The 26,140-nt window shown below is 48.9% G+C and overlaps 1 protein-coding gene across 1 annotated transcript; it reads left to right on the top strand.

The window, feature by feature from the left end:
• On the top strand, window positions 1–25,531 carry FAM83C (family with sequence similarity 83 member C). Its single transcript, XM_017836447.1, has 4 exons — window positions 1–590; window positions 7,597–7,764; window positions 12,275–12,399; window positions 24,202–25,531. The coding sequence occupies exons 1-4, from the start codon at window positions 36–38 to the stop codon at window positions 25,127–25,129; spliced, it is 1,776 nt and encodes a 591-aa protein (XP_017691936.1). The 5' UTR covers window positions 1–35; the 3' UTR covers window positions 25,130–25,531.
• Window positions 25,532–26,140: the final 609 nt, after the last annotated feature.

Raw genomic sequence — 26,140 nt, 5'->3', positions numbered from 1 at the left:
TGGAGAGACACTTCTTAGCATCAGCAGCTCCAGTCATGTTCAACTACCTGGCAGTAGAGGTGAGGCCCCAGCTCCACCGCAGCTATGGGGGCCAGCAAGGGGTGTCTGGGCCACTGAAGAGCCGCCTGGAGCAGCTGAAGAAGCCGTGGTGGAGGGAGCCCAGCCCGCTGGTGCTCCAGCACAGCGAGACAGCCAGGCTGGCCATCGACGCCTTCCTGGAGCAGGGGGAGCGCGGATACCTGAGCGCCATCGCCGAGGAGCGGGAGCTGCCCTTCCTCTCCGCCCTGGACATGGAGTACATCAGCCAGCAGAGGAACCAAAGCCTTCCAGATCCCAGTGCAATGAAAGACAAGGATGCTGACCCTGGCGATGCGGACACTGGAGACAGGTTCTCCCTCAACTCCGAACTGACGTCGGGCACCTACTTCCCGCTCATGTCTGACGTGCACCCCCCGGAGCTGGAGCTGGGGTGGCCGGGGACATCACTGCTCACGGTGTCTGGCCAGACTCAAGCCACTGTGGTTTTCCAAAGAAACAAAACTAACAGCATTAAGGATTTGGTCCGGTCTCTGATCAGCCGGGCACGGACGGTATGTACAGAGCTGTGTCCCTTGAGTGGGGTCCTGTGCCACAGCACCCGAGTGTGGGGGCTGCTCCCACACCTGTGCACAACATGCTCCGTGCTGTCGCTGCTCTCTGCGTGTGTGGCATGGTGTGATTGCTTTGTCTGCAGCAGATCTGTAACTGTTCCTGCTCCTTTCCTTTCCTGTAATTTCTTTCTGCCTGGGATTTCATGTCATCCAGGCAGTGCCCTTGGAGGCATTCTGTGTCCATGGCTGTGGGGATGCAGAGCCTGGAGCGAGTGCAGGGCCTGCAGAGTTCACATTTGGCTGTCCCAGCCAGTCCAGGGAGTTTGCACGGCCAGGGCTCTTCTCCAGCCCTGGACATCGTGTTAAGTGGGACAAGAGGACTCACCACTGGTGAGTTTCTGTGGGAGAATCACAGAATGGTTTGGTTTGGAAGGAACCTTTCAGACCATCCCATTCTACCCCCTGACATGGGCAGGGACACCTTCCACTAGCCCAGGTTGCTCCAAGCCCTGTCCAACCTGGCCTTGGACACTTCCAGGGATCCAGGGGCAGCCACAGCTTCTCTGGGCAACCTGTGCCAGGGCCTCACCACATGTGACCTGAGTAAATTTGTGGGACTGAAAATCCCTGCCTGTGGTTTGAAGTAGGTTAGAATCCTGTCTTCTAGGCTTGATGTCTGTGCCTTTCTGAGGATGAGTAAGATCAGCCCATTTTGCCCCATTTCACAGTTTCTGTTGTGTTATTACAACCCTCAGATGTCATAAAAACTGGATGAGTACAGTACCTGCCTACCAAGAACAATCCTGGCATGAATTTACTCACTATGCTACTTCTTGCTTCTTTTTGCTGTGCCACTCTACTCTGTATGAAAGCAGCAACTCAGAAAACTGTACCACAGAGACATTTGCAGCTTTTATTGTCTTTGTCCTCTTTATGGCTCTTTCCAGCTGTTCCACATTAGTTTTCTTCTGTAGTATTTGTGTTGAGATATTGAGGAAATATTTAGAGCAAAGTTCACTTTAACCAGTCATCTTCTAGGCTATTTCTCTTATCACTCCAGTAGTTTCCTATTTAACTTCTCAGTCACTCCTTATATTCATAGTGCAAAATCAGGAGATAAGGAATTGTCCTGCCTGGACCTTGGCTGTGCTGAGAACGTGAGCTGTTTGCAGCTCAGGTGTGATCTGTCACCATCAGCAGAGCTGAGCTGTTTGCAGCTCAGGTGTGATCTGTCACCATCAGCAGAGCTGAGCAAAGGAATTCGTGTGTTCCCAGCAGCTCAGATTGCTGCAGCATCAGAACATCCTCAAAGAACCACATATTGAGGACGTTTGGGTGTGAGATGAGGTGAATGAGGATCTTTTTCTCTTTTGCCCAAAAGACTTGTGCCATATGAGCTGCTGCTCAGTTGTGAGCAGCCCTTGCTTAATGCCTGAACTTCTGTTGCACCTTACAGGAAAATACAGGAAGTTTTGGTCCAGGAAGTAGGTGACAAAAAGCTTTGTTTGTCCTTGCAGGCAGCTGATTTATGGTAGCTTAAATGATCTGAAAAGTTCTGTGACACTGACCCCAGCCTTGTCAGCAGTGGGGATTAAGGCACAGTCATGGCAGAGTGCACAGAGTACATGACTACCAAGAAACGTCCTCCTGTCACTCAGCACGTGTCCCACATCTCCTATGGTATTATGATCCTTTGAGCCACAGGAAAAACATCTTGCTGCTTTCTCAGTTCACACGAACTCGCCTGTTGCTGCGGGCAGGCTGCCCAGGCAGCGGGTGCTTTATTTTACTCTCAGTACATTTTGAGCTTTTTGCTTTCTTTGCTTCACTTGACAAAGCCCCAACAATCTTCAGCCCTTCGTGTCCAAGCTGGGGATTTCACAACGATGTTTTTGACTGTTGTGTGAAACAGGAGAATGAGTTTTTAACCATCTTATTGGTTTATTACTGGTGTTCTACTGGCTTCTGGGTTAGCAGCTCTGGCCAGTGCTTCCTATGATTAACTCTGTGATTGATGGCGGTTCCAGCTCATTCACAACCCCAGTTACACATATTTACTTACTTGCTGAGTCATTTTGCTCATCAAACCATGCAAAAGGATGTTACTTATGTGTGTTTTCATGACAAAAGAGCAACCAAAGGTAAAAACATCCTTTGTTTGAAATGCCAGCGGGAACCATGTGGAGAATCACCTGCTGTTCACTTTTCAGCTGCTGTTTCTCCATTTCCAGTATTTTTTCCACTAGACTTCTAGCTCTTGTCATAGATCCCTTTTTCAGAGTGTTTCTCCTCCCCTGAGGATACAGTGCTGCTGGGAAGTGGGGAAGCTGTGGAGATCCCCAATGGCTTTTCCGGGTCCTGCAGACAGAAGGGTGTGTGTCTGGAAATGCTGTTTGGTGCTTCCCCAGTACAGTCACACAGAACAACATCAGCTGACATCTTTTGCAACAGCACATTTGTACAGACAAATCAGCAAAAAGAGCTGGTTTCCTTGGTACCTTTTGCTGGTGCAGTTGGTCTTTCAACTTGGCTGTATTTAACCAGCTCTCTTTGAAGACAGATGTTCAGATCTGAGCTTTTCTCTTTGCAGACTTAAGAAGATGCAGTGCAGCCACACCTTTGCTTCATTTGATAGTCCTATTTCAATTTTACTCTTGTTGGATGAGCTCCAGTCTGGTATGAACTGTCCACGCTGCTTCTTTCATCCCTCTTGGGCAACTCTGACTCTGGCTGTGCACCCAGGTCTCTGTGGGATGGCAGAAGGGTCCCTGATGGTGCCCAGGGAAGCATCATGTCGCTTCAAGTGGCACCACTGCAGTAATGACCCAAACCACAGGGCTATTGGCAAATACCTGTAAAACCAGCTGTGCTGGTTAGAAACCAGACAGATGGCAAACCCCAGTGGGGTGCTGGTAAGTGCTGTAATTCCCAAAGTGATGACTCCAGTAATTGCTGAATTGTGAGTTTCCAGAAGTGGGGTTGGAAATGTCATGGTTTAGCCCTACAATGGCAAGGTGTGAATTTTCTAGAGCCTGTGGGGCAGCTGTGTCTCTGCAATGTCCTGCCATGGGCTTGGAGGCCGTGATCAGCGTGGTGAGGAGTAGGGATGCTCTGAGCCAGCCCAGCCTTGCAGCTCCCACCACTGAAACTGAGGGGCTGGAGGCACTGACGTGCCCCAGCAAATTGTTTAAATTTTTAAGGCCCGATTGACTTGAATGCTCAAAACATGAGTTGTGTTGTCAGGAGCCTGAATTGCAGATGATACTTGGATATCCAACTCCCACTGCTTTAGAGAGCTGTTGGGAAATATCTTTGAGGATTTAGACCTCACTTTTGTGACCACGTGTTCTTAGGAGGCTTCAAGGGAAAAACTTCCAGGGTCTTCTTCCCCAAAAACCTCTTGGCTTTGGGGTTGAGCTGATGTTACTGTAAGAGCTGCCTGCTGCCAAGAGGACATGCTGATCTGAGTGCCCTTATGGATACCCTCAGTTAGAATGAGCAGCCCCACACGGGCACCTGAGGGAGGGCACAGCCCCCCTCTGTCCCCCTGTGCAGTGACACAGGGCTCTGACCCTCCTGCCTGGCACTGGCCGTGGGGCACACCAGGAGCACCTCTGCCTGAGTCCCTGCTGGGGGGGTGTGTGTGAGCAGAGCTACAGCCTGTGCCACCTCCTGATGCCAAGGGCAGACCCGCTTTGGGAGGCATGAGTGTGACTGTCAGGGCTCCACCCAGCTTGCACAAGCAGGCCTGGGGCTCTCGCTGACGCCGCAGCCCAGCCAAGGCTGCAGGAGGTGCAGGGCTGCACCCAGCCCATGCACTGGGGCCACGGCTGACCCTGTGCCACGTGCTGCTGCCTGCTCAGCCCCATCCCTCTCACTGCAGCCTGGCAGTGCCAGTTTTGGGCAAGCACCAGCCCTGCACTGTGCCAGCCAGCCCTGCCAAAGCCTGCGAGCACTGGTAGGGAAAAGCAAGATGGTGTGGACCTTCTGTGCATCCCCAGTGCAGGCAGTGCCTCTGGGCATGGGGGATCTGGGGACAAAGGAGCACTGGTCTCCCTTGACTCGATCATATTGACTTCCCAGGCAGAGTTTAGATTGTCCCCAGGGCCAAGCCTGCCTCAAACCTAAGCTTGAGATGAGCTGGAGTATCGTGAGGCAAAGCACGGCCGAGAGGGACTTGCCTGAGGCCTTACACAAGGTTTGGGCTATAGTTTTTTCTTGGTGCTTCATCATCAAAGGATGTGTGACCCATCAAAGTCATTTGGCTAAATTGGTCTTGGCCTTTGGCTGCAGGACAGTGTGGAGACGTGGTGAGGTCCTGTTTGGTGTGGGTCTCAGCAGTACCTAGTGCTGGGAGCCCAGCAGCAACATTAATTTGGGAAGCTGAAGATGCTGCTCATTGCTTGCAGAGCTCTTGCAGGGCTGACTCTCCTGTCCATGCCAGGTGGGCACGTTTGAGGAGAGGAGAAGAGTTTGCCAGAGCCTTGTGAGGTTTCTGAGAACACAACACTGACAAGGGCAACAAAAGAGGTACCCTTCAGAGTCAGGCTGTGTCTCGCAGGGCCAGGGTGAGAGGGTGGAGATGAGGTTTGGGCTTGGACACCAGGAATGATTTTTAGCTCTTGAAAGCTGCTTTGTGTCCCCCGTGGGTGCCTGGGATTGCACCACCTCCAGGAAGGTTCTTCCCCAATCCCTGCTGTGGTGGGCTGGGCCTGGGGTCTTCTGCGAGATGCTGAGGAGCAATCATAGTCATCACAGAGTGGGTTTTGGGGACAAAACAGACAAAGCCATGAAATCTTGTCCATGTGCAAAAGGGCTAAATCCCCAAGGGAGCAGGAAGCAACCTTCTGGCATTGCTGCCCTCTCTGCTGTGGCTCTGGTGCAGAGGCTGTATGCAGGCTGAGAGGAGCCAGCTTTCCACGCAGAAGTCTGGGATAGAGAGCCCAGGGAAGCCCATGGATCCCCACTCTGCCCATGGCAGCTGCCTGCACTCATCACCGAGGCCATGAGTGTGAGCCTGGAAAGAGTTTATTAATGAAAACAGAGCAGAAGAGCTACTGGGCAGTGGGCACTCCAGGGCCAGCGTGGGAGTCTGGAGCACAAATCCAAGGACAGCGATACTTGGAGCTCATCTGCTCTTCCCTGAAGCAATTCCAGATCAGACCCCTGCCATGAAAGCAACATCCCCTGTTCCTAGTTAAATCTTGAACCACTGCACATGTGAAAACTGACCTCACTGCCACCCTCTGCATTTAGCTCTTGGTTTGAGGAGGAGCAGCAGAGCAGCAGTGGCAGAGAATGAGCTGCACAGGGTGGTTTGGGCTATGGGGAGTTGCATTTGTGGCCGTGCTCTAACCCAGGCAGGGGAGGGTTGGCAAACAGGCTCCCTCCTCCTCATGGGGAGCATGGTGAGCAGCAGGACAGACTCTCATGCATCTCGTGTGCCAGTTGTGGTGCAGGGTATGAACATTGAGTAGCAGGGCAGGCCGGTGGAGCTTCACTCCCAGATCACTGCTTGTTTGGCCATCTTTATTTGGGCATCCTCTGCTGGGTGCAGACCCTCCCATCAGGGTTATGCACCCACCTTACAAGTACCAGTGACCTTATTCACTATTATGATATGATAGAGGCTGGAACTAAAGTATTTGGGCAGTAGTTCTATTGCTTTTTCAGCTTTGAAACAAAGCTGCCCTGCTGGTAAATCCTTCACTGTCTTCCTCCATCCCACAGTGTGTTCCCATCTTCCATGAGTTCTCAGTGTTAACTGCTGATGGGTCAAGGTCTGAGTCACTGGGTTGCTCTGCACCCTGAGGTGCAGTGACAAATCATCCTGCTCAGCAAGAGCTCTCCTGCCTGTTCCTTCCTTCTCCGAAGTGCCTTCCTGATTCCCATCACTGGCAGTGAGAGCCAACAGGTGGATCCCAACAGTCACTTCCTCATCCAAATAATGGCCCCCCATGTTGTCTGCTGGCAGCTTCACTCTGTGAGGAACAGAGGAACAGCCTCTTCAGGCTATTCCTGTGTGGTTGATTTCCCAACCATTGGGAACCAACCACTGTTCTTGTTGCAGGTCATACTGTACTTTGAATTTTCTAGTTCTGGGTCAACTCACTTGTAGTAGCTTCTTGTCATGACCTACCTTCTATTTTCTGTATTTTCCTTCCAGTTTTTGAAGAATTCATGTGGCCATGGTGGTCCCTTTCCATCTCCACAATGGGTCCCTCTTCTACCTCATTCTCTAAAGAACTGGCAGTTCTCTTTAAAATTCTTTTCCTTTTTAAAACACCTCCTTGGAGACTTTACCCTGCAAATCTTTGGTTTATTTTTATTTTTATTTTTTGATAATCTTAGTGTTATTCCTTCTTCCTTCTGGCAGGTTTCATACCCATCACTTGCATCCCTGGGCTGTGTGTGCAGGAGTTCTGCCAGCCAGGAACGGGAAGGAATCCTTTCCACACACATTTTTCTCTGATTTTGTCTTGGCACCCCTGGGATGTAACATGTACATACTCAGGACACCTTCTCCCTTACCTGGCAGTGTGTCCTTCCTGAAAAGAATGGTACTTTTTCATATTAATCTGCCGTTAACGTGGAGTCACTCTTGCTGATTGAATGATGATTTGGCTCAGTCTCTGCTCTTGTTTATGTGCTTCTTTCCTGGCACATTTGCTTAAGACAACAGATACTTGTTGCACCACTGACATTGAGAGTTTACGCTCATGTGTTACCCTTTCAGCCCTTCCTTGCTGTGAATGACAGATGAGGTGGGAGGTACCTGGGTGGGCACTGTCTTCATAGTTATTAAAATTTGATTTTAGCTGCCATGGTGGGGTGAGGGCTGTAAAAGACAAGCGTCCAGAAGCATCTCTGCCCAGGTGGCCACAGATGCTCAGTAACTCAGGAGGTTTGAATGCTTAGCTCGTAGTTTAAGCACAGTTCACTTGGGCATGAGATTTCAACAGTCTCTTTATTTTTTTCCCCCCCATGCCTCTTTTCTCCTGGCCAGGTGATAGCAATTGTGATGGATCTGTTTACAGACATGGAAATTCTGTGTGACCTTCTGGAGGCCTCGAGCAGACGGCACATCCCCGTTTACCTGATCCTGGATGAAGAGTACTTGAAGCATTTTGTGGAGATGTGCAATAAAATGGCTCTTACTCAGGACAGCTTCCCAGTAAGTTTTCAGTCACACTCTGGATATGATAAACAGGTCTTGGAACTGATAAAAACCATGTACCCTCTGTTCTGGTCACTCTGCCTGGTCCCTGGGACTTCTCCCTTCTCTCACTGTCCCAGGCTAAGGGACCACAGCTGTTTGGTCCTGGAGATCAAGATCTGTCTGGATGCACAGAGGAAGATGTGGAGGAGCCTCTGAGTCCCATATCTTGATGTTCTGTGTTCCTCATTTCAGTCTGACACGCAGGGAGTGTGAACCTGAGGCCAGTGAGATGCAGTGAGTTACTGAACACTTTGCTGGGCTGGTGCAGAGGCAGAGGGAGACCAGGAAACTTAGTTCATGTACACCTGTATCACCTGGACAAGGGGGAAGGTGATACAGCCCCTGCTGTAGGACATAGAATTGCAAGACTTAAATTTCTCGTAGTTCAGATCCCTGAGCTCAGCTTAGATTCCAGGGCAGAGCTGCTGCAGGGCAGTGGCTGGGAGGGGAAGGGGAACAATGAGTCCCCTCAGATGTCCTGCTGCAAACCCCATCACTTCCTTCTGCTGCACCCACAGGTTAAAAATCTCATGTTAACAACTGCTTTTAGGCTTTGGGATTCAGTTGTGGGTCCATGAGGGATTTGTGAAAAGCCCAATTCCTGCTCAGTGGAGGCCCATCACCAAAGGCTTGGGTGATAAAACAGTACAAATTAATGTGTCAATGCCACAAGCTCTCTTGGGAACTTGCAGCCTCAGAGATGCACCCCAGTATCCTGCTGCTCCCCATTTCTGGCTACCACCTAGCAATGGAAATTCAGTTGGAATTCCATATTCAATTTCCACATCAAATGGAAAATCAACGGAAAACAATTTTTTGTTGTCATTTGTTAGTCCTGCAAGGCCAGCAGTGCTGGCTGTTCTCCCTCCCTGGGTGCACAGGATTCCCTGGAGCACTGATTCTCCTCCAGCCATCAGTTTCATAGGTTTTCCCTAAGAACAGGCCAGGGAAAATGCAAAAATAGTGTTTTACAGCATTCAAAATAGATGCAGTAACAAATGTCTTAATTTTCCCTTATTTTTAACCTGCCTACACAAGGGTTAATTTTAAAGGTCAATTTAGAGAGGCTTCTTTAGAGAAACACTTTGTGCTCTGGTCTAGTTGACAAGGCTGGATTGGTCAAAGGTTGGACTCGATGACATTGAATGTCTCTTCCAGCCCCAATGATTCTGTGAATCTGTGATCCTGTGATCCTTCCCCTGTGCTGGAGAAGCTCTGTCCTTTCTTACTTCTCACAAGCCAGACTCATTTCATGCCTCTTGAGATGGCAGCTGTTAGGGAAAACTGCTTCACGCTGGAGCAGGTTTGCTGTCAAAAATAGCCTTCTCACTGAAGTCACCTGGTGGATCCAGATGAATTCCATCTCTCCAAGATTTATTTTATTGCTTCTTATCCAAGATGTGGCCGTTGTTTTTAATTAAAATTAGAATGAGTTTATATCCACGGAGATGCCTACATCTCTTTGTTAGGCCTGATGTCATGTCTTGTGCTTCAGTGGGTAATTAACTCACCTCCTCATTCTGTGACTCATCAGCAGCTCTCCATCTGAAGTGCTTTTTACACTGATGCACCTCAAGCAGCCCATTACCAACCATACAGGCTGGATACTCACATTTGAGTGGAATGAGGGTACATATTTTATTCCTGCCTCTGAGTTGTGACAGGATGTGGTGGTAAATCTCCATTTGGAATAATTGGTGACAATTTGGGGTTTGATGGGGAATTTGGGGTAATTGCTCCTCCAGCATCTTACTTCTGAGAACAATATGTGAGCCTGCTGGTGGCAAATCCTGGTGCTGAGGAGTGTTGGCAGCGGTGACAGCAGAAGACTCAGTCTGGAGTTTTCAAATGTCCATTTGCTGATCCCGGAACTGCTGTCTGAATGGAGTAAGAGTGGTACCTGGCAGTCTCGCTTTCCTGCAAGACTGCAGGATTCTCATCTTGTTGGGATGATTCAGGGCCTGGATTGCCAAGAGGAAGGAGAGGATGGAAAAAATTAACCAGATATCAGCAACTCACCCAGCCTTGGAAAGGACAAAGGGAGTGAAGAAATACTGTGGTGACAAATTTATGGGATATCCCTTATCTGAATTTCCCCAGAGACGGGAACAGGAAGCTCCTCCCAGTGACAACTAGTGTTACTAAAACCTTGGCATTGGGAAAAAAAAAATCCCTGTGTTGACTGGCCACCTCCCCAGGCATCCAGAGTATATCTTGGTCTGTATCAACAACTTGTGGTGTCATTTCAGAGGATTACAGGCTAATGCAAGCTGGCAGGAACCCTGGGGTGTCATCATGTCCAACCTGCCGCTCAGAGCAGCATCACCTGTGAGGTCAGGGCCTTGCCTGGCCCAGTCTTGCAAATCTCCAAGTGTGGGGACTGCACGGCCTCTGTGGGTAACTTGTTCCAATGCCCAGCTGTCCTTACAGGGAGAAGGTTTCTCCCTTCTCATAGGGGACAGAGGAGGACACCCTCTGGGACACAAGAAGGCAACAAGTGAGAGCCCCTGTGCAAAGATTGTGAAGCTTCAGCTCTGTCCCTGCTAAAAGTTTCCATGAACTCAAGAGAAGGCTGGACCACTACTTGGTGGGGTTCCCACTGAGACAAACCACAAGAGGATCAGGAAATCCCCTGAGCAGAAAAGAGGGTCAGCAGCAATATTAGGGGCAGCATCATAAATGATTACCCTCTTCCTGCTCTTCCCAGCTGCCATTGCCCACCACCAGAGAGAGCCTGTAGGGTTGGATGGACCCTGGTGGGAGCAGATTTGCTGCTGTTGTGTGGCCCTGGAGAAAATGGTGCTCCTGGGTGGGCTGGGAGACTCTCCCTGCAACGTTAGAACCAAGCCTTTCCCACCCTGCTGCCATGGGCTCCCCGCAGGCCTTTCCAGGGAGGAATCCCCCTTCCTGCCTGCAGGGGCTCTGATGGAACAGGAAAGCCATCAGGAGTGGAGTCACCTGCCACAGGTGGCTGGGATCCATCAGAAGTGGAGTCACCTGCCTCCTGCTCCTCACCCCCGAGGCACGACTTCCGCGCCGTGAGGTCCTGGACCGGGTGAGCCGGTCCTGGCTCTGTACAGGAGTCTTGGGAAGCCCACACAGGCTCAGCCTGCCAGGAGGAGGTGGGGGTGAAGGGGGCACAGGGATGCTCAGGGGCAGCTCCGGAGGGGTGGCAGGGCCGTGGGGCTGTGCCCTGTGGAGAACGTCTGCAGGCAAATCCCGGCTGGTGGTGCTCGTGTTTTCCTGCAGCACTGTCAGAGGGAGGGCTGTGCCTGGTCAGGGATCTGCTGGGTGGCAGAGGGGAGGCTGCCACCTCCCCCCCGAGCACCCACCTGGGCAGTGCCCCCCTCTGCCAGGGGCAGGTTGGCCCTGGCATCCCGTGTGGCCCAAACCAGCTGCTGTGGGGCTTCGTCCTGAGCGGGGCTGGGATGAGCTGCCCACAGAGGGGTCTGCCAGGCACAGCTGGTGACAACTCGTGACAGCTCCTGCTGTGCCAGAGGTGCTGCAGCTGGCAGGGGAGCTGGGCTGGGGGGCAGGAAGGGATAGCCTGGAGGGCAGGAAGAAATGACCTGAGCAGCATGAAGGAATGACCTGGAGGGCAGGAAGAGATGGCCCAAAGGGCAGGAAGGGATGACCTGGAGGGCAGGAAGAGATGGCCCCAAGGGCAGGAAGGGATGACCTGGCAGCCCCACGTAGGTGCAGCCTTAGGGATGTTTATTTTCATGCAAGATGTTTTGTTTGGCACTATATCACACAGACCAGGCCAGTAACTGTTTCCAGCCACTGTTCTGCTCTTCTGCCTTCCCTAGTTGAGGTGTAAATGATTTCTGTTATTTCTGTTTGGTTTTAGAGGCCAAAGTTGTATCAGACAATTTGTTGCAGTTTTAAAGCAGAAGAGGATCAGGTCTGTTTCACTTGAGTACAGCAGCTGAAAATGTTAATATAATTTTTAAATATATTGATAAAAGGTAATTCTTACAATGTAGACATTTCTCTCTGTAAATCTTTTTTTACTGAGTGACGTTTTGGTTTTAAGAAGCCTGTCACTGCATAAAATCAGAACATTTGATTGATTAGAAACTGGCTGGTTGTTATGGGTACCAAAATTTAGTTCCAATGCAGAGCCATCAGCTCTGGCAAGTTGAATATTATTAATAATCTGGAAGAAATCGGATAGTTTTACATACTTCAGAATGGGTCTGTAGGCTCACAGGATTCTCCAAGTTTTTTTCAATCTAGAATTTGCACCTGAGTGCAACTTATTAATACCTGCTGGTATTTTTATCTTAGAAAAGCAGACAGTGTGACAAAATATTTGGTATGCAGAAGCCAAGAAATACTTGATGCCTTGCTGGGCTCTACCTCTGAGAGCAGAGCACAGGCTTGTGGGAGTCCAGCAGTGATGGCTGAGGAACACCTGCCTTTAGCTCAGTCCCTTTACCAGCTCTGCTTGCTTTACTTTCAGAACATGCGCATAAGATGCCTGAGTGGAGACACCTACTACAGCAAAGCAGGCAAGAAATTTGCAGGCCAGGTTCTGGAGAAGTTTGTCCTGGTTGATTGTGACCAAGTTCTTGCTGGTACATACAGGTAAGAAAATATAGCAACAGCTGTGGCAAAGACTGGTGATACTGAGGAAATATTTGTTACCGAAATACTGAATATTGTAGTGCTGTGGGTTGGTCCAACAGCTGCCCTGCATTCACCCCAGTCAGTGCTTCCACAGCTTTCCAAGCCTTCATCTCACCCACCCTCCCTGCCCTTTTCTTATCTGAAGTGAAGACCTGGGAGTTTTCAGTCTCTCCTTATACAGTGGCTGCTGCATCCCTCAGCCTTTTTAATTCTGTTTCTCTGCACCCCCTCTGACCTCACCACATCCCTCCTGAGATGCAGAGACCAGAACTGCCTGTGGCCCCCCCTGACATGCTGCACCAAGGTGTTGGAGAGGGGCAAAAGATGCCCAGACTCTGGTTTGTTATGGTGGCCTTTGCTGGCAGGGTCCAACACTCCTGCATGTTTTAGCTGCTCTTGCACACCGAGCTGATGATGTCAGAGAACTGATGATGACTCTGAGCTCCTTCCTGAGCTGTTCCAGGTTCAGCATCATACAGGCCTGGTACAGATCATTTTTCTCTATGGATACACCACATTTTCCTACACTGAAGTTCATCAGCCACACTTTTGGCTTTTGTCCACTTGCTCAGTTCTGTGAGGTCCTTCTGGATTTCCTCACATTCAGTGAGGTATCCAACCACCTGAAGGAACCGAGGATCCTCTGCAAACCTGGGAATTTCACTGCACCCCTCGATGCCTGAGGGCACCCACAGGGTGCAAACCAGTCCCAGCACCAGTCCCAGGTCCTGCTGCTGACTCTTATCCAGGCTGGAAAGCAACAGCACACCCTGCCCTTTTCATCCTGTGCTTTCACCAGCTCTTGGTTCAGACAAGACCTTTCCTCCATGCCCAGGGCAACTTCATTTCCTAATAGACTTTGGTGTAGAACCTTGCCAAAGGCTGTTTGAAAACCCAAAACCATGTAGTTGACTATTCCTTTTATCCATGAGCTCACTGGCTCCATCCCCAAACTCCAGCAGGTGGGTGAGGCAGGGCTTGCCTTTGCAGTATCCCTCTTGTCCTTTTCCAAGGGGCTGTGCTTCTCCATGCCATAAGCACCATCAGCAATCTCATTCTTCACAGCACACTCTGTCATGCCCCGGGGTGGAGGGCAGCTCCAAGGGTCTCAAGATTATATCCAGACCCTTCTCTGCAGGTGGGATCTTTCTAGAAACCTCCCAGCCCTCAGCTAAGAGCCTTTCCAGTGGTGCTGGTACATGGCAGTGAAACATGTCTCAGTGTCACCAGCACTAGCAATGGATGCAGGAAGTCCATTGAGGTTCTCAGCTATGGCCTGGACATCAAGGAATGCCCCTTTTGACCCACAGGTCTCACATGGGACCCCGAATTCCTTGTCTGCCAGTACAGCATTTGTGAACAACCTACTAGCCATTGTCATCCTGGGGAATTTTGGTCTGCTCCTTTTCAGCTCCCTTTGACCGATTGCTGCATTTTTACATTTTTGAAATGGAATCCCCACGTGCTGCAGTTGTTTAGGTTGCTCTCTGCCACTAGAGAGTTAAAACTGTGTTGTGATCATTCTTACAAACGGGCTCTTCCACTTCTACCTCTGGAACTGCGTCCTGTGCATCATTCCAGACCACATCCTGAATTGCATCTTTTCTTGTGGGTCAAACAATTTAGACTAGTTAATTTTGGCATGTAACAGTTTATTGCTTCCAAGAAGTTTTTCTCCATGGTTCATCCCAGTGAAGCCTTAACCTGTATGTGTATGAGTGGATGAATCTCCACTATTACTGTCTGTCCTAATTTTGCAGCCCCTCTGATCTCAGTTAACACTCTTCACCATCACAATTCTGATCAGAGGGTCAGGACTACTGTTCTTGTACTATATTTTTATTACTAGACTCTGAGTTTTCCACCTACAGATCTTTCCCACAGTATTTTCACACTGTTTCACATCATATTATCCATCACTAACAGTGCAGCTCCCCAGGACAGATTGCTCTGATATTTCTGTGAATTGGATGCCCTGGCAGTACTTTATTCCCTTTCCACCAGGTCTGCTTGAACACTGTTGTCCCTCTCCCTTTCTCTCTCTTTCCATCTCCCTGTGAGCACATGCTGGACCCTCGGGCCACCAGTGTCCTCCTCAGTGCTGTAGCTCCAAGCTGCACCTTCTCCTCTGGTGCTGATGCATCACCTTCAAGAGTGGAGCTCTCACCTCATCAAACTCTGGCAAAATGATTGAAAAATGGAAGTAAGTACCTGGTTGAAGCTGGTTTTGTTGATTCTGTACATTAACAACATGGAGAACAGTGTCTGGTGGCATTTTGACCATCCTAAGATGTCCAAGAGCAATGGAGTTGAATCACTGCCTGGAAAGACAGGATCCTAGAATCATGGAATTATTTCGGTTGGAAAAGCCCTCTAAGATCCTTGAGCCCAACTGTTCCCCCAGCACTGCCAAGCCCAGCACTAAACCATGTCCCCAAGTGCCACATCCACACAGCTTTTAAATCCCTCTGTCCATCTCCGCTGGCTGCAGGGGCAGGGATGAGGTAACTGAGCCCACTCCTTTGGAGCAGCTGTATCAGCTGGGTTGAACTGCTCAGCTGGAGGAGCCCAGAGTCAGGGTAGTGCTTAAAACACCAGTTTGGTTCCCTGGGTCTGTCCCTTCCTGTGCTGTTCTGGGGCAGGGATGGGGGCTGCCATGAGCTCTCTTTCTGCAGATCTCTGCAGAAAGTTCTGGAATTCTGGAATACAATATTTCAGTTGAATACGGTCTTATATCTGATTCTTTCCTGTCCCAGTAAGCACAAGATGTTTTGGACTAAAATAAACAGTCTCTTCTTGAGGAATTTGTTCAACAGTGGTCAGAAACTTCCACAGGAGAAAATCAGGAACTCTGTTCCTGGGAATACTGCAGCCTGTGTAGGAGATATTTAGATTACTGCTCCTGCAGATGGGAAAGCTAATTTCAAAGGATGAGAATAGTTATTGAGTAAAGCCAAAGATCCAGGATGGACCCAGGGGTGTGTCTCATGATGGCACAGGAGGGAGGGTAAGAGTGTTCTTACCCAAGAGCAGGTTTTACAGTTCCACAGTGCTGTGTGCAAGGATCAGAGGTGTCAGAAGCTCCAGGGTTTTATGCTGTATGTGCTTCAGTGTGTTCAGTTTGCCACTGGAGAACTCTCCTGCCATGTCTGGCCTCCACAATCCCCTCTGGCCACGGGTTATGCAGTTTAATTTATGTTTTGTGAAGAAGGGATCTGTGGTGTTTAAATTAGACTGCTGCTAGATAATTCTCTTTGATTCCTACAGCCTGTGCACAGGAAATCACTGTTTTCTGTTTACTTTCTTGACTGCATCCATGATTTTTTCCTCCTCCATTATAATGCCTCAAGTGAACCATCCCTCCTCCAGCGGCTGTCCTTGATATCCTTGGTTGTTCAGTCATTTTATGTGTCCAGAATTTGAATTTTTTGGCATTTAATTGTCCATCATTTTACCACATGTTCCCCCATTACTATAAGATCCTCTTGCAGCTTCTGATTATCCAGTTTTCTTTTGACCATCCACAATAATTTTGTCATGAGCTCTGACAGGGACAATTTTTTCAAGGACTTTTCTGATTATGTTGGACAGCAGCAGTCCCAGCTCAAAACTTGAGGGTTTCCAGTGGGTAAATTAAAACTATTGATAGCATTTACATCTTTAATCAACTTCTCGAGAAGACTGTCCTGTGTACTCCCTGGTCACTTAATTTTTCCAAAACCAAAAACGATCTTCGCTGAATGACCTCGTCAAAATCTCTTTGAAAGTTCAAGTTTGACACATCAAGCAGAGCACACACGTCCCCGTGCTTGCTGCCTCCTTTAAAGATCTGCAAGAGGCTTTTGAGGCATGGCTCCCTTCCACAAAAACATGCTGAGTCTTCAGTGGTGTGATTATAGTTATTTATGCATCTAATCATTTTACTCTCTATTTGCTTCTACCAGTTTGTTCAGTATGGAAATAGGACTGGCTGGTTTGTAGTTTTCCAGGAGCTCTTTAAAAGGTTCACATTTATTGCTTTCCATTCCTCTGCTGCTAAGTTCAATTTTAAATGATAGGTTATTCCCTGGTTAATCATTGGAAAATAGCTGACTTTCAGTTTTTCAAGGCTGTTTGCTGTAATATTTTTGGTTAATGCACCTTTTAAGTATGGTGAGTTTTTGGATGGTTTAAAATGTCTTTATTTTGATAGGTACATTTTCCCTGAGACTCTAATATAGCATCTTTAAACAATCTTCATGCTGCCTCAAGCATTTAACCTTTTTGATTACTCTTTAAAATTTCTTTTAAATAGCATTCCTCACTTTCTCTTTGAAGTTAAGTATTACTGTTGTGGATTATTTTGGTCCTGCAAGAGTATTTGATATGGGTAGGTCATGATTATTTTTTGCTGAGTGGCCTTACCAAAGAAACCCTCTGAACTGGTTATGCTATTTCTTCTTTTGTTGCTTTTCTGGTTAGTTTCTCAAAAAAGTGGTCATTTACAGTGTCTAAAATGCAGTTTTGGTAACTCTCCTCGTAGTGGCCCCCATTCAACCTGGCAGAATCTCCCTTTATTCCTCTGCTTTCTGCCTTCTCAGTCTCCCAGCACCTCCTCAACGTGGCATATTTACCATCAGCACTCTGCTTGGAAAGTTCCCAGTATAGCCCTGATATTATGTTTTTCCTATTTGGGAGTGGAATTTTAATCCAACAGGAATATATTTCATTTGTTGATATATCATTTACCTTATTTGACTTTTTTTTTTTTTAATGTATTGGGCCACTGCCCAGCAACATAACCTCGACTTGTCCCTTCTGTATAATTTCTACCTTTGCAGTTCTACTGTTCCTTGATTTTCTTTGGCCCAGTAAGTTCCTGAGATGCCTCCTGTGTCAGAGTCATCATTTCAGCTCAGGTATTTCACATCATCTCTCTGTTCCTTTATCTCATAAAATTCATGTGTGTGTCAGTGTTTGGATCTGCTCTGGTTTTTCACCACCAGGCACTTTTCTAAACACAGATTTAATTGTTCAGATGTTCTTATAGGTACTAATGTCTTACCCAAGTGTCACTGATTTCCACCCTGTCCTTGTGTCAAATACAGTTTTCTTGCTTTTATTCCTGAGGTGAAGTGGGTGATCCCAAACTGTGTGGCCTTCTGCACATCCCAGCTTTGCTTCAGGTTCTAATTTCAAGCCCTGATTTCTGCCCTATATTGTGCAGCAGCCAGGTTGCAGTTAGGTTAAGGTAGAATCTAGCTTTCTTCATAGAGTCACTATATTCCTACAGTTTTCCATTTCCTTATGATTCTATCACCCTTTCCCTAACATAATTTCCATACCCATATCCTGAAATGCTCTTTTACTTCTCTGTCCCATTCTAAGCGTGGCAGAGGGAGCATTTTATAAGGCTACCAATAAAATACTGATTTTTTTTGAGCTTCCTACTTAGCTGTTTTTAGTTTACCCCTGAGACTCATCATATCTTTTTATTTTAATGGGACCTGTACAGACATTGACCAGTGGCCTCTCTGCAGAGCTCCATAACTTAGATCCAAATGTCTCCAATATCCTCATCCCAGAGAGCCGCTCACGCCTCGTTCCTTGCTGAGCACTCACTCCCAGGGGACACGTCCATTCACAAGGACACCCACATGTGGTGCCTTCCATGTAGCTTGGATTGTACAGCCTGGGCACAGACACCACCTGACCCTCAGCTGTCTCTTCCACAGACTCAACATCTCCTGTTTCTCAGAGGATTCCAGTCCAGTGAGTGTCCCGTAGGCCACGGTGTGGCTCAAGCACTCCCAGGATATTTGGGTTTGCTCTCACTCTGTGACACTACAGATGTGTGTTTTCCTTAAGACACACTCCAACCCCCAGAGCTGCTGCCTACTCGTTCTCCAACCTGATTGTGACTGCCTAGAATGTATTTTCCTTTAATATTTTCCCACTGAACTGCATCCATTTCTTCAGAACCCTTTTCAGACTCCTCTCTGTGCACTCCCTCTCCACTGGACGTGATTTGTGAATTTACTGAGTGTACACTCTCCCATTATTTAGGCTGCTCATGAAGCACCAGAGCCAAATTAAAAGATCCCTCTAGACCTCCCATGTGTCCTTCTACACTGACAGTGAATCCACATGTCCAGGCTCTCTGCATCCTCTCTTGCAGAGGGATATTTTCCTACTCTATCCTTGACTATTTATGTATTCAGTAGTTGTCTGTTAATTCATCAGCTGTAAGAAGAGACCCTTTTCTCCTCAAATACATGCTCAAATCACACCTGAAATCCAGTTTTAGTCTCTAATTACATCTGTAGCCATCAGTCTCTCTTCTACAAGCCCTATATGCAGTATTTATACATGCAGCAAGAGTGGGAGATGTATTGTCATTACCATTTTGAACTGTTGTTCTCTATGCTGACATTTTCCTTGATAGTTTTGTAAAAGGCCTTCTTATTTTCCAAAATACCCTTGGGAAGCTGAATGAAGGGCAGATGCTGATCTCTTCCCTCCAGTGACCAGCAATAGGACCTGAGGGAACGGCTGGAGCTGTGTCAGGGCAGGGTCAGGTTGGATCTCAGCAAAAGGTTCTTTCCCCAGAGGGTGGTTGGCACTGACCAGGCTCCCCAGGGCAGTGGGCACAGCCCCAAGGCTGCCAGAGCTCCAGGAGGGTTTGGACAACGCTCTGAGGGACAGGGGGGGATTGTTGGGGTGTCTGTGCAGGGCCAGGAGTTGGACTGGATGATCCTTGTGGGTCCCTTCCAGATCAGGATAGTCTGTGATTCTCATTCTTTAATTCATTCTGATATATTGCTGCCTGTTGGTAGGGATGAAGCATAGGGTTTTCTAAATATGGGAATCAAGCTCATGGCTCTTATTAAACAGCTGTAGGCAAATTAGTTTAGCCCTCTCAACTCTTACATGTTTATTGATTAAATGTTTCCCTGTGTTTTCCATCTTTAACATTGTATTTCCTCTAAATGAAGGGAAAAAATTAGACTGAGGTATTTGGGCAAAGCAATAATCTAAAATCCTAATTGTTATTCTATATCTAGCTATTTAGGGTTATTCTGGGCACCAGAAGCAATAGTGTGTTCCTTTGAGCACTGATTGAGTAACAGAGTGAAGGATATGGAAACATTTACTGATGCAGCAGGTGAGAGGAGTCCAAGGGCAAACAGGGGCTAGAGCTAAACAGGATCTTGAAGAGGAAAAGTAGAGCAAACATTTGCCAGAGTAAGACTAGAAAAAAGAGCTGGTACTGTCAGCCTGAAAGGGCTGTTTGAGTTGCCTTGGAGGAGATTTAATTTCTCAGCTCACGATGACAGATGGTCACGGTTTCGGCGTGTCCTGCCATGGGCACAGAGAGGAAGGAGCTCAGTGTTTGCCACAGTGAAAGACTCAAAGTTTGAGGTCGAAGCTGACACAGCAGCTGAGATTGAAAAATGAGAGGCGAAAGTTTACAGGATTACAAAAGCTCTGCAGGTGACTTTAGACGAAACAAAATTACAGTACAGAAGTGTCTGGCAATAGACAGGCACAGCTACATGGGCTTGAAGCTGGAGGAGGCTTGGAATTTCTTTCAAAGCAAGGTGCTCATACTCCCAGGTATTCAAGGCCCAGGCAGGAGGAAAGACCTTTGAAGAGCGAGTTCCAGATTTAACTTGAGCAGTCCCCTCAAGAAAGAAATGATAATTAAGCAGGAAGTGAGTGTGTAAGGAATGGGAAGTACAGCAGGGGAACCCAGTGCAGTGAACACTGCCAGGAGATAAGGTACACACAGGCTTGCTGGGCACACCAAAGCAGGGAGGAGCAAGTCCTCAGGTGTATAAATAAAAAGTGAATCCAGCAGAAAGGGACAAGGCTTGCTGCTGGAAGGGGGAATAACAACTAAGAGATAGCTGAAATGGGTGTCCATGTTAGCTGAATACATTGCAGTGGTTTGGATCAAAACGAAGATGAAAAGCAAGGAGTGGAAATGATTTCAAGCGTGTTGGAAGCAGCTGAAAGGCCTTGCTGCAATAAAGGCAGGTTGTTGTGACCTTATCAAAGAAAATGTCACTTGAAATGAAAGGCCTAGTAATGAGTGTTATGTGGTACCTACTTTTAGCCACGAGCAAAAACAAAACACAGAAGTTTGCATTGGCAAAACTGGAAGGAAAAGAGTGGCTTTGACAGCCCAAGTGACAGAAGAGCAATAAAAATGGGTTTGAGAAGCTGCTGAAAGAAGCAAAAAACCTTCTGCTGAAAATTGGTATCTTGTATGTTGGGAAGAGCTGAGGCAGAGAGGCTGAGTGTGGAGATATGGAGTCACCTGCACAGAGCTGGGGAAAGGCCCCCGTGACCCCAGAGCAGAGCAGGGAGGGCACGCAGGGAGCTGCTCTGGGGGTTGAAAAAGCTGCTGAGATGGAGGATCCCGCGGCTGCTCCTGCCACTCCTGCCCAGCCCCTGCCAGAGCCCCGGGCAGGGGGTGCTGCGAGGACAGGCAGGTGCCCCCCGTCCCGGAGGTGATGCTGCACCTCCATCTCCCGGCCAAGGGCTGAGCTGCACCGGCTCCTGGACTGTCTGGAAGCAGGGCAGGGAAGGGATCCTGTCCTACAGCCACGCTCTCCCAGACTCCTTCATGATCCAGGGTGATCCAGAACTGGATATGGGCTCTATGTGCAGCAGTTTGTTATGGGAAAAAATAACGTCAGGAAAATCCCAACACTGTTAGAAGGTCACATGAACTTTCAGCATCCACGGTGACACGCAGGGAGGAGCTCCACAGCCCACCTGTGTGTTGTGTTGTGAAGGAATTACAGAGTCATAGAATCCCAGAATGGTTTGGGTTGGAAGGGACCTTACAACTCCCCTGCCATGGGCAGGGACACCCTCCACTAGACCAGGTTGCTCAGGGCCCCATCCAGTCTGGCCTTGGAAGAACCTCTTCTTGTCTGCATTGAATTTGTAACCCATTCACTTCATCCAATGCCTCATTTTTATACCAGAAGAAACCAAGGATGCTCATTCCTTGGCTATTTCCTCCATTCCATCCATGGAAAAAAAGACCTTTATCAGTTCGTAGCAATGGGAATAGTTGTGATGGGCGAGGCACACATCTGACCATGGAAACCTGGAAACCATGGCAAGGGGCAGGGCTGTGCCACCAGGGGACTTGGATGATTCCTTCCAGGTCCTATCCTGACACAGAGTGGGATCAGCATGGGAAACTGGGACAAGGAATGCTCGGACTGGGCAAGGAGCCATAAGAGGCATCAGTGGCAGGGACAGTCATAAGGCCAGGGGAATGCTCTCCCCTCACAGCAGGAAGGACAGCTCCCATGGATGAGGGGAGATGGATGGGTGTGCTGGGACTGGGGGGCAGTGCTTGGGTCAGAGGGGCTGGGAGAGGACAGGAGGTAGGAATCACTTTGTCCAGGGAGGCAAGGAGAACCTAAGCAAGAGCTGTTGTTTGCCTCTGCTAAGGTGAGGCCAGAGGCCATGGTGGGCAGGGAGCTCATGGGATGTACCTGCTAGAACATGAGTCTGAGACCTCCTGGCCAGAACGAGGGGGGCAAACAGGACCACTTGCCCAGCTGTTTCCAGTGGTGCCGGACTGGGCACACAGGGGTGGCAGGCAGGATCCTCCCTCTGGATAACCAGGGTCCTCTCCCAGTTTGGGAGCCAATGCTCACAGGGTGAGGGGTGCAAGGCAGACTCTGTTGTGCAGCAGGGGAAGAGCTGTGAGCAACATGGCCACCAGCACCCCTGGGAGCCGGGCAGTGCCCTGGGACAGACGCCTCTGACAGTGTCAGTCCATGAAATCTCCCCTGTCTGGACTCATAGATTTCTTCAAAGAACTCTCAAGGCTTCATGAGAGATAACATTCCTCTGCCAAAGCTGCCTTTCCTACCATCTCGTATTTCCTATCTGGCCATTAATTGTATTCTTTAGAAGAGTCTCTGCTAATCTGTGTACCTACACAACTTCTATCTATCTAATTTGTGCTGTGCAGTTTGAGACGTAATGGTCTGGAACATCAGAAACATTTTATCACAATAACAGCCTCCCACTCTCCTGATAACCAGGGCCCTTTCAAGTGGGAGATGGCACATCCTGGTTGGTACCTGAGCTGTCTCATCCTGTGGCACTCCCGGGGTTGACATTCCCTGGTCCTGCCAGTTGCTGCTCTCTGCTCTGTTGATGTTTTCTCATCTCTTCTACAGAGATCTCCACAGGAGACTGACCTTCCCTTATGCCCTGTATAAAGGGGGGCTCAGGGCAGGGATCATCCCAAGCTCCTGCACAATAAACAGGCATGCAGAGGAATTCTCTGAGCACTCCTGGTGCCCCACAGAGAACTGAATATTATTTCTTTCACCCTTTGCAATGTGTGATCCAACATTTTTAAAGCTGGGTTTTCCGGACTTAAGAGCTTCTCCTCTGTCATTTAGACATCCCAGTTTCTGGTTTGGTTTTTTTCCTCTCATATCTTCGTGAAGGTTTGAAGCATTTGCTTTGAGCCTCCAGTATGGTATTTCTGAGTAGTCTCTTTCTTTGATTCTTCATTCTTAACTAATTTACCTGGTTTGCTATTATGCAGCAGAGTATTGATTTTTTTTCATTCTGTGTTGCTCTTTGGGGTGTGTCTGCTGACTCTAAACACACCAAACATCAGTATGACCCATAACAACTGCCCAGTGCTCAGGGACAGGCCACAGCTGCATTTTACTAGAAGTTCCCAAGTAGCTGTCTTGTGAGGTAAACATTGATGAGGTCCCAAAACACAGTGCTAGTATCTTGTCCTGAAATTACATTTACTTGAGAATAATTATAATCTCCCATTACAACTGCTCTCCCAGAGTTTCTCTCATTTCATCCTCCTCTTTAGAGTCAGTGTCTCACTTCAGCAGCTGATAACACAGCCCTAAGCTTGTGTTGCCATCTCTGAAGGTTCTGGTTTATTTGACACATTAAACATGCTGATCTGGTTTGACTATAGCAAGAATAAAAATAAAAAAGAAGCAGCTGGTGACTGGGATGACCAGGAACCTGAGGAGCCTGCTCTGTAAGAGGAGCTTCCCTGTTTAATCCAGGAAAATGAAGATTAGGGGGAGAACTGTGGTTATGATGTGTAGCTATATGGGGGAAGAACTATTTAGGTTACAGTTTTGGCACAAACAACAGGTAGGATTTAACAGATAAGGAAAATATGAAGAGTGGCAATTAATGGAGTTTTTCCCCAGCTGGGGCAAAAACTGATTGGTTTTAAGGTGGAATAGGACAAGCTCCCAGAAGAGATTCCAAAACACTGTACTGTGAGGGCAGGGACTGCCCTTGCTGAGCAAACTTCTAAGACCATACATCTGGGAATCTCAAAAATTTATGGAAAACATCATCAGCCTTCCTGCCCTGAGCTATTCCTGTGGGCTCTGGAGACCTCTGCTCCTCCAGGCAGTGCCCAGGGTCTCCATTCCTTACCTCCTGTCTGCCTAAGCAGCTCCTTCAAGCCCATCATGTGTTGCAGGTGTCAGGACATGAGAATGTAGCTCCTTCCAAGGCGAGGAGGGGACCCCCAAGCTGAAATGAAATGACAATTTTGGGGTTGCTCTTCTGTAATCATGAGATGGGCACATTCATCTCCACGAGCGATCTCAGACCTGCAGACTTAGAGGAAGTTCTGAAGACGCAAACTGGGGAGCAATCCATCCCTGGAATGTTAAAATGCACGCTGGGTATCTTGGCACTCTGTGAACTGAAGTTCCATGTGTTTTGTTTCTTTTCCCGCAGTTTCACCTGGCTTTGCAGCCAGGTCCACACCGGCCTGGTGACCCACTTCCGTGGCCAAATTGTTGCTGAGTTTGACAAGGAATTCCGGTACTTGTATGCAGAGTCCAGAGCAGTGACCAGCTTCTGTGTGCCGGATCCTGGGACGTGCCTCTCTTCTTGGAATACCTCAAAATTTGACAACTGCCTTTTAAAACCCCCTCAGGGGAATGATGCTGAGACCCTGAGCCCCTCCAGCAGCCTTTCCAACGTGAGCATCAGGAGCATAAAAATGTCTCCCTTTATGAAAAACTCCAGCTGCAGTGCACAGCAGGAAAAGCAAGACTCCAGCTCTGATTCTGGCAATAAAAAGGGGAAGGAAGACTCATCCCTGAAGCCCACTAGGCAGCAAGAAGAACCACCAGACTCAGCAACCAGTCCTCCAAATAAACCCACCTTGTTTCCCAAACCAAACCCCGTGACAGCAAGGACATTCCTGCAGCCAGAGCCCTCCCCTGCCCTGAGCTCCAATAAACCTGGTTATCAAGGGGACTCCAAGGCCAACAGCAGCCACTGCTCCCCTCCGAGGCCGGAGCAGCCGCTGCAGTCCCTGTCGGAGGGTGCTGGGAGCAACGGGACCAGCCTGAAGCAGAAGGGGCCTGCGGGCACCCCCAGGGAGCTGCCAGCTGAGAACGACGTGTTTTATGGGGTGGAAAAGAGACAGAGCCCTGGACACGGGAAATTTGACCTGTTCTCCCCATACAACCAGCTCCGACGGGACAAAAAGCCTGCAGTGCCTTGCTATGACAAGTTCCCGGAGGACGTGCTGATGGAAAAGAACAGCGCGTATGGGGCGGAGAAGAGAATGACTCTGGGGCACAGCAAGCTGGACCTGATCACCAAGTACAACAAGCTAAAATCCAAACACATACACAGCCGCTTCGAACTCTGACCTGGGCCTCCAGGGGGCCTCGGCTCTGGTTTTCCAGTGCTTGCTTTTCCTTGGGGCTTGGAATCCAAATATGGGTGGCAAATTAATGTTGTTGCTGTGATAAGGCGCCTGTTTAATCTGTGCAGATGACTGATTCAGGTGAGATTAGCAACTACAGTTCGAATTTCCAATGGCATAATCGTGGCAGGAGAGGGAAAAGCACATAAACATAATCCACTCCTCTTAACCCATTTGGGGAAGAACCGTTTCCCTACAAACTTGGAGCAAAACAGTTGTACAGCTGGAAACTCTTTGGCCGCTGAGGTCTGTGGGGTGAGCCGGGGTTCTCTCTGTGCTGAGCAACTCTTCTCCCTGCCTGGTGCAAATCAGATGCCCAAAGTGAGGGGGATGATAAAATAAAGGAGCTGTTCTGTTGGAAAGAGCCATGTTGGGTCCTGGTTGGGGGGTGAGCACTGAGCTGTGCAGGGAGGGGACAGGGACACGTCTCGGCACATGGTTGGCATCTGCCCGTGGCTGACACTGGCATGGAAAAGGTGTCAGCACATAGGTGGGCTCTGCTCCTGGGTCAACCTGAACACCAGTGGCAGCTGACACAGGGTGCTCCTGTATACGAGAGAGGCACCGGGTCACAGGTGGCCTTGTGTGCACTCAGGTGACACGTCTGCTGTCACACACCCACCGTGTCAGCACAGGGGTGGTGCCTGGGCACGGCTCCTGCTGGGACAGGGACACTGTGCCAGCACCTGGGGAGCACCTGGGCGTGGGCTGGGGCTGCTCATGGGGAATGGCCATGGAAGTGGGGACAGGGACAGCGATGGCACAGCTGGCACAGGGACAGGGACAGCCATGGCACAGCTGGCACAGGGACAGGGACAGCCATGGCACAGCTGGCACAGGGACAGGGACAGCGATGGCACACCTGGCACAGGGACAGGGACAGCCATGGCACAGCTGGCACAGGGACAGGGACAGCCATGGCACACCTGGCACAGGGACAGCGATGCCGTACCA

Source organism: Lepidothrix coronata, unplaced genomic scaffold (assembly GCF_001604755.1).
Source record: "Lepidothrix coronata isolate B3197 unplaced genomic scaffold, Lepidothrix_coronata-1.0 Scaffold278, whole genome shotgun sequence".
Classification (NCBI taxonomy): Eukaryota; Metazoa; Chordata; class Aves; order Passeriformes; family Pipridae; genus Lepidothrix; species Lepidothrix coronata.
The sequence above is the reverse complement of the archived record's forward strand: the minus strand, read 5'-3'. Positions and strand labels throughout refer to the sequence as shown.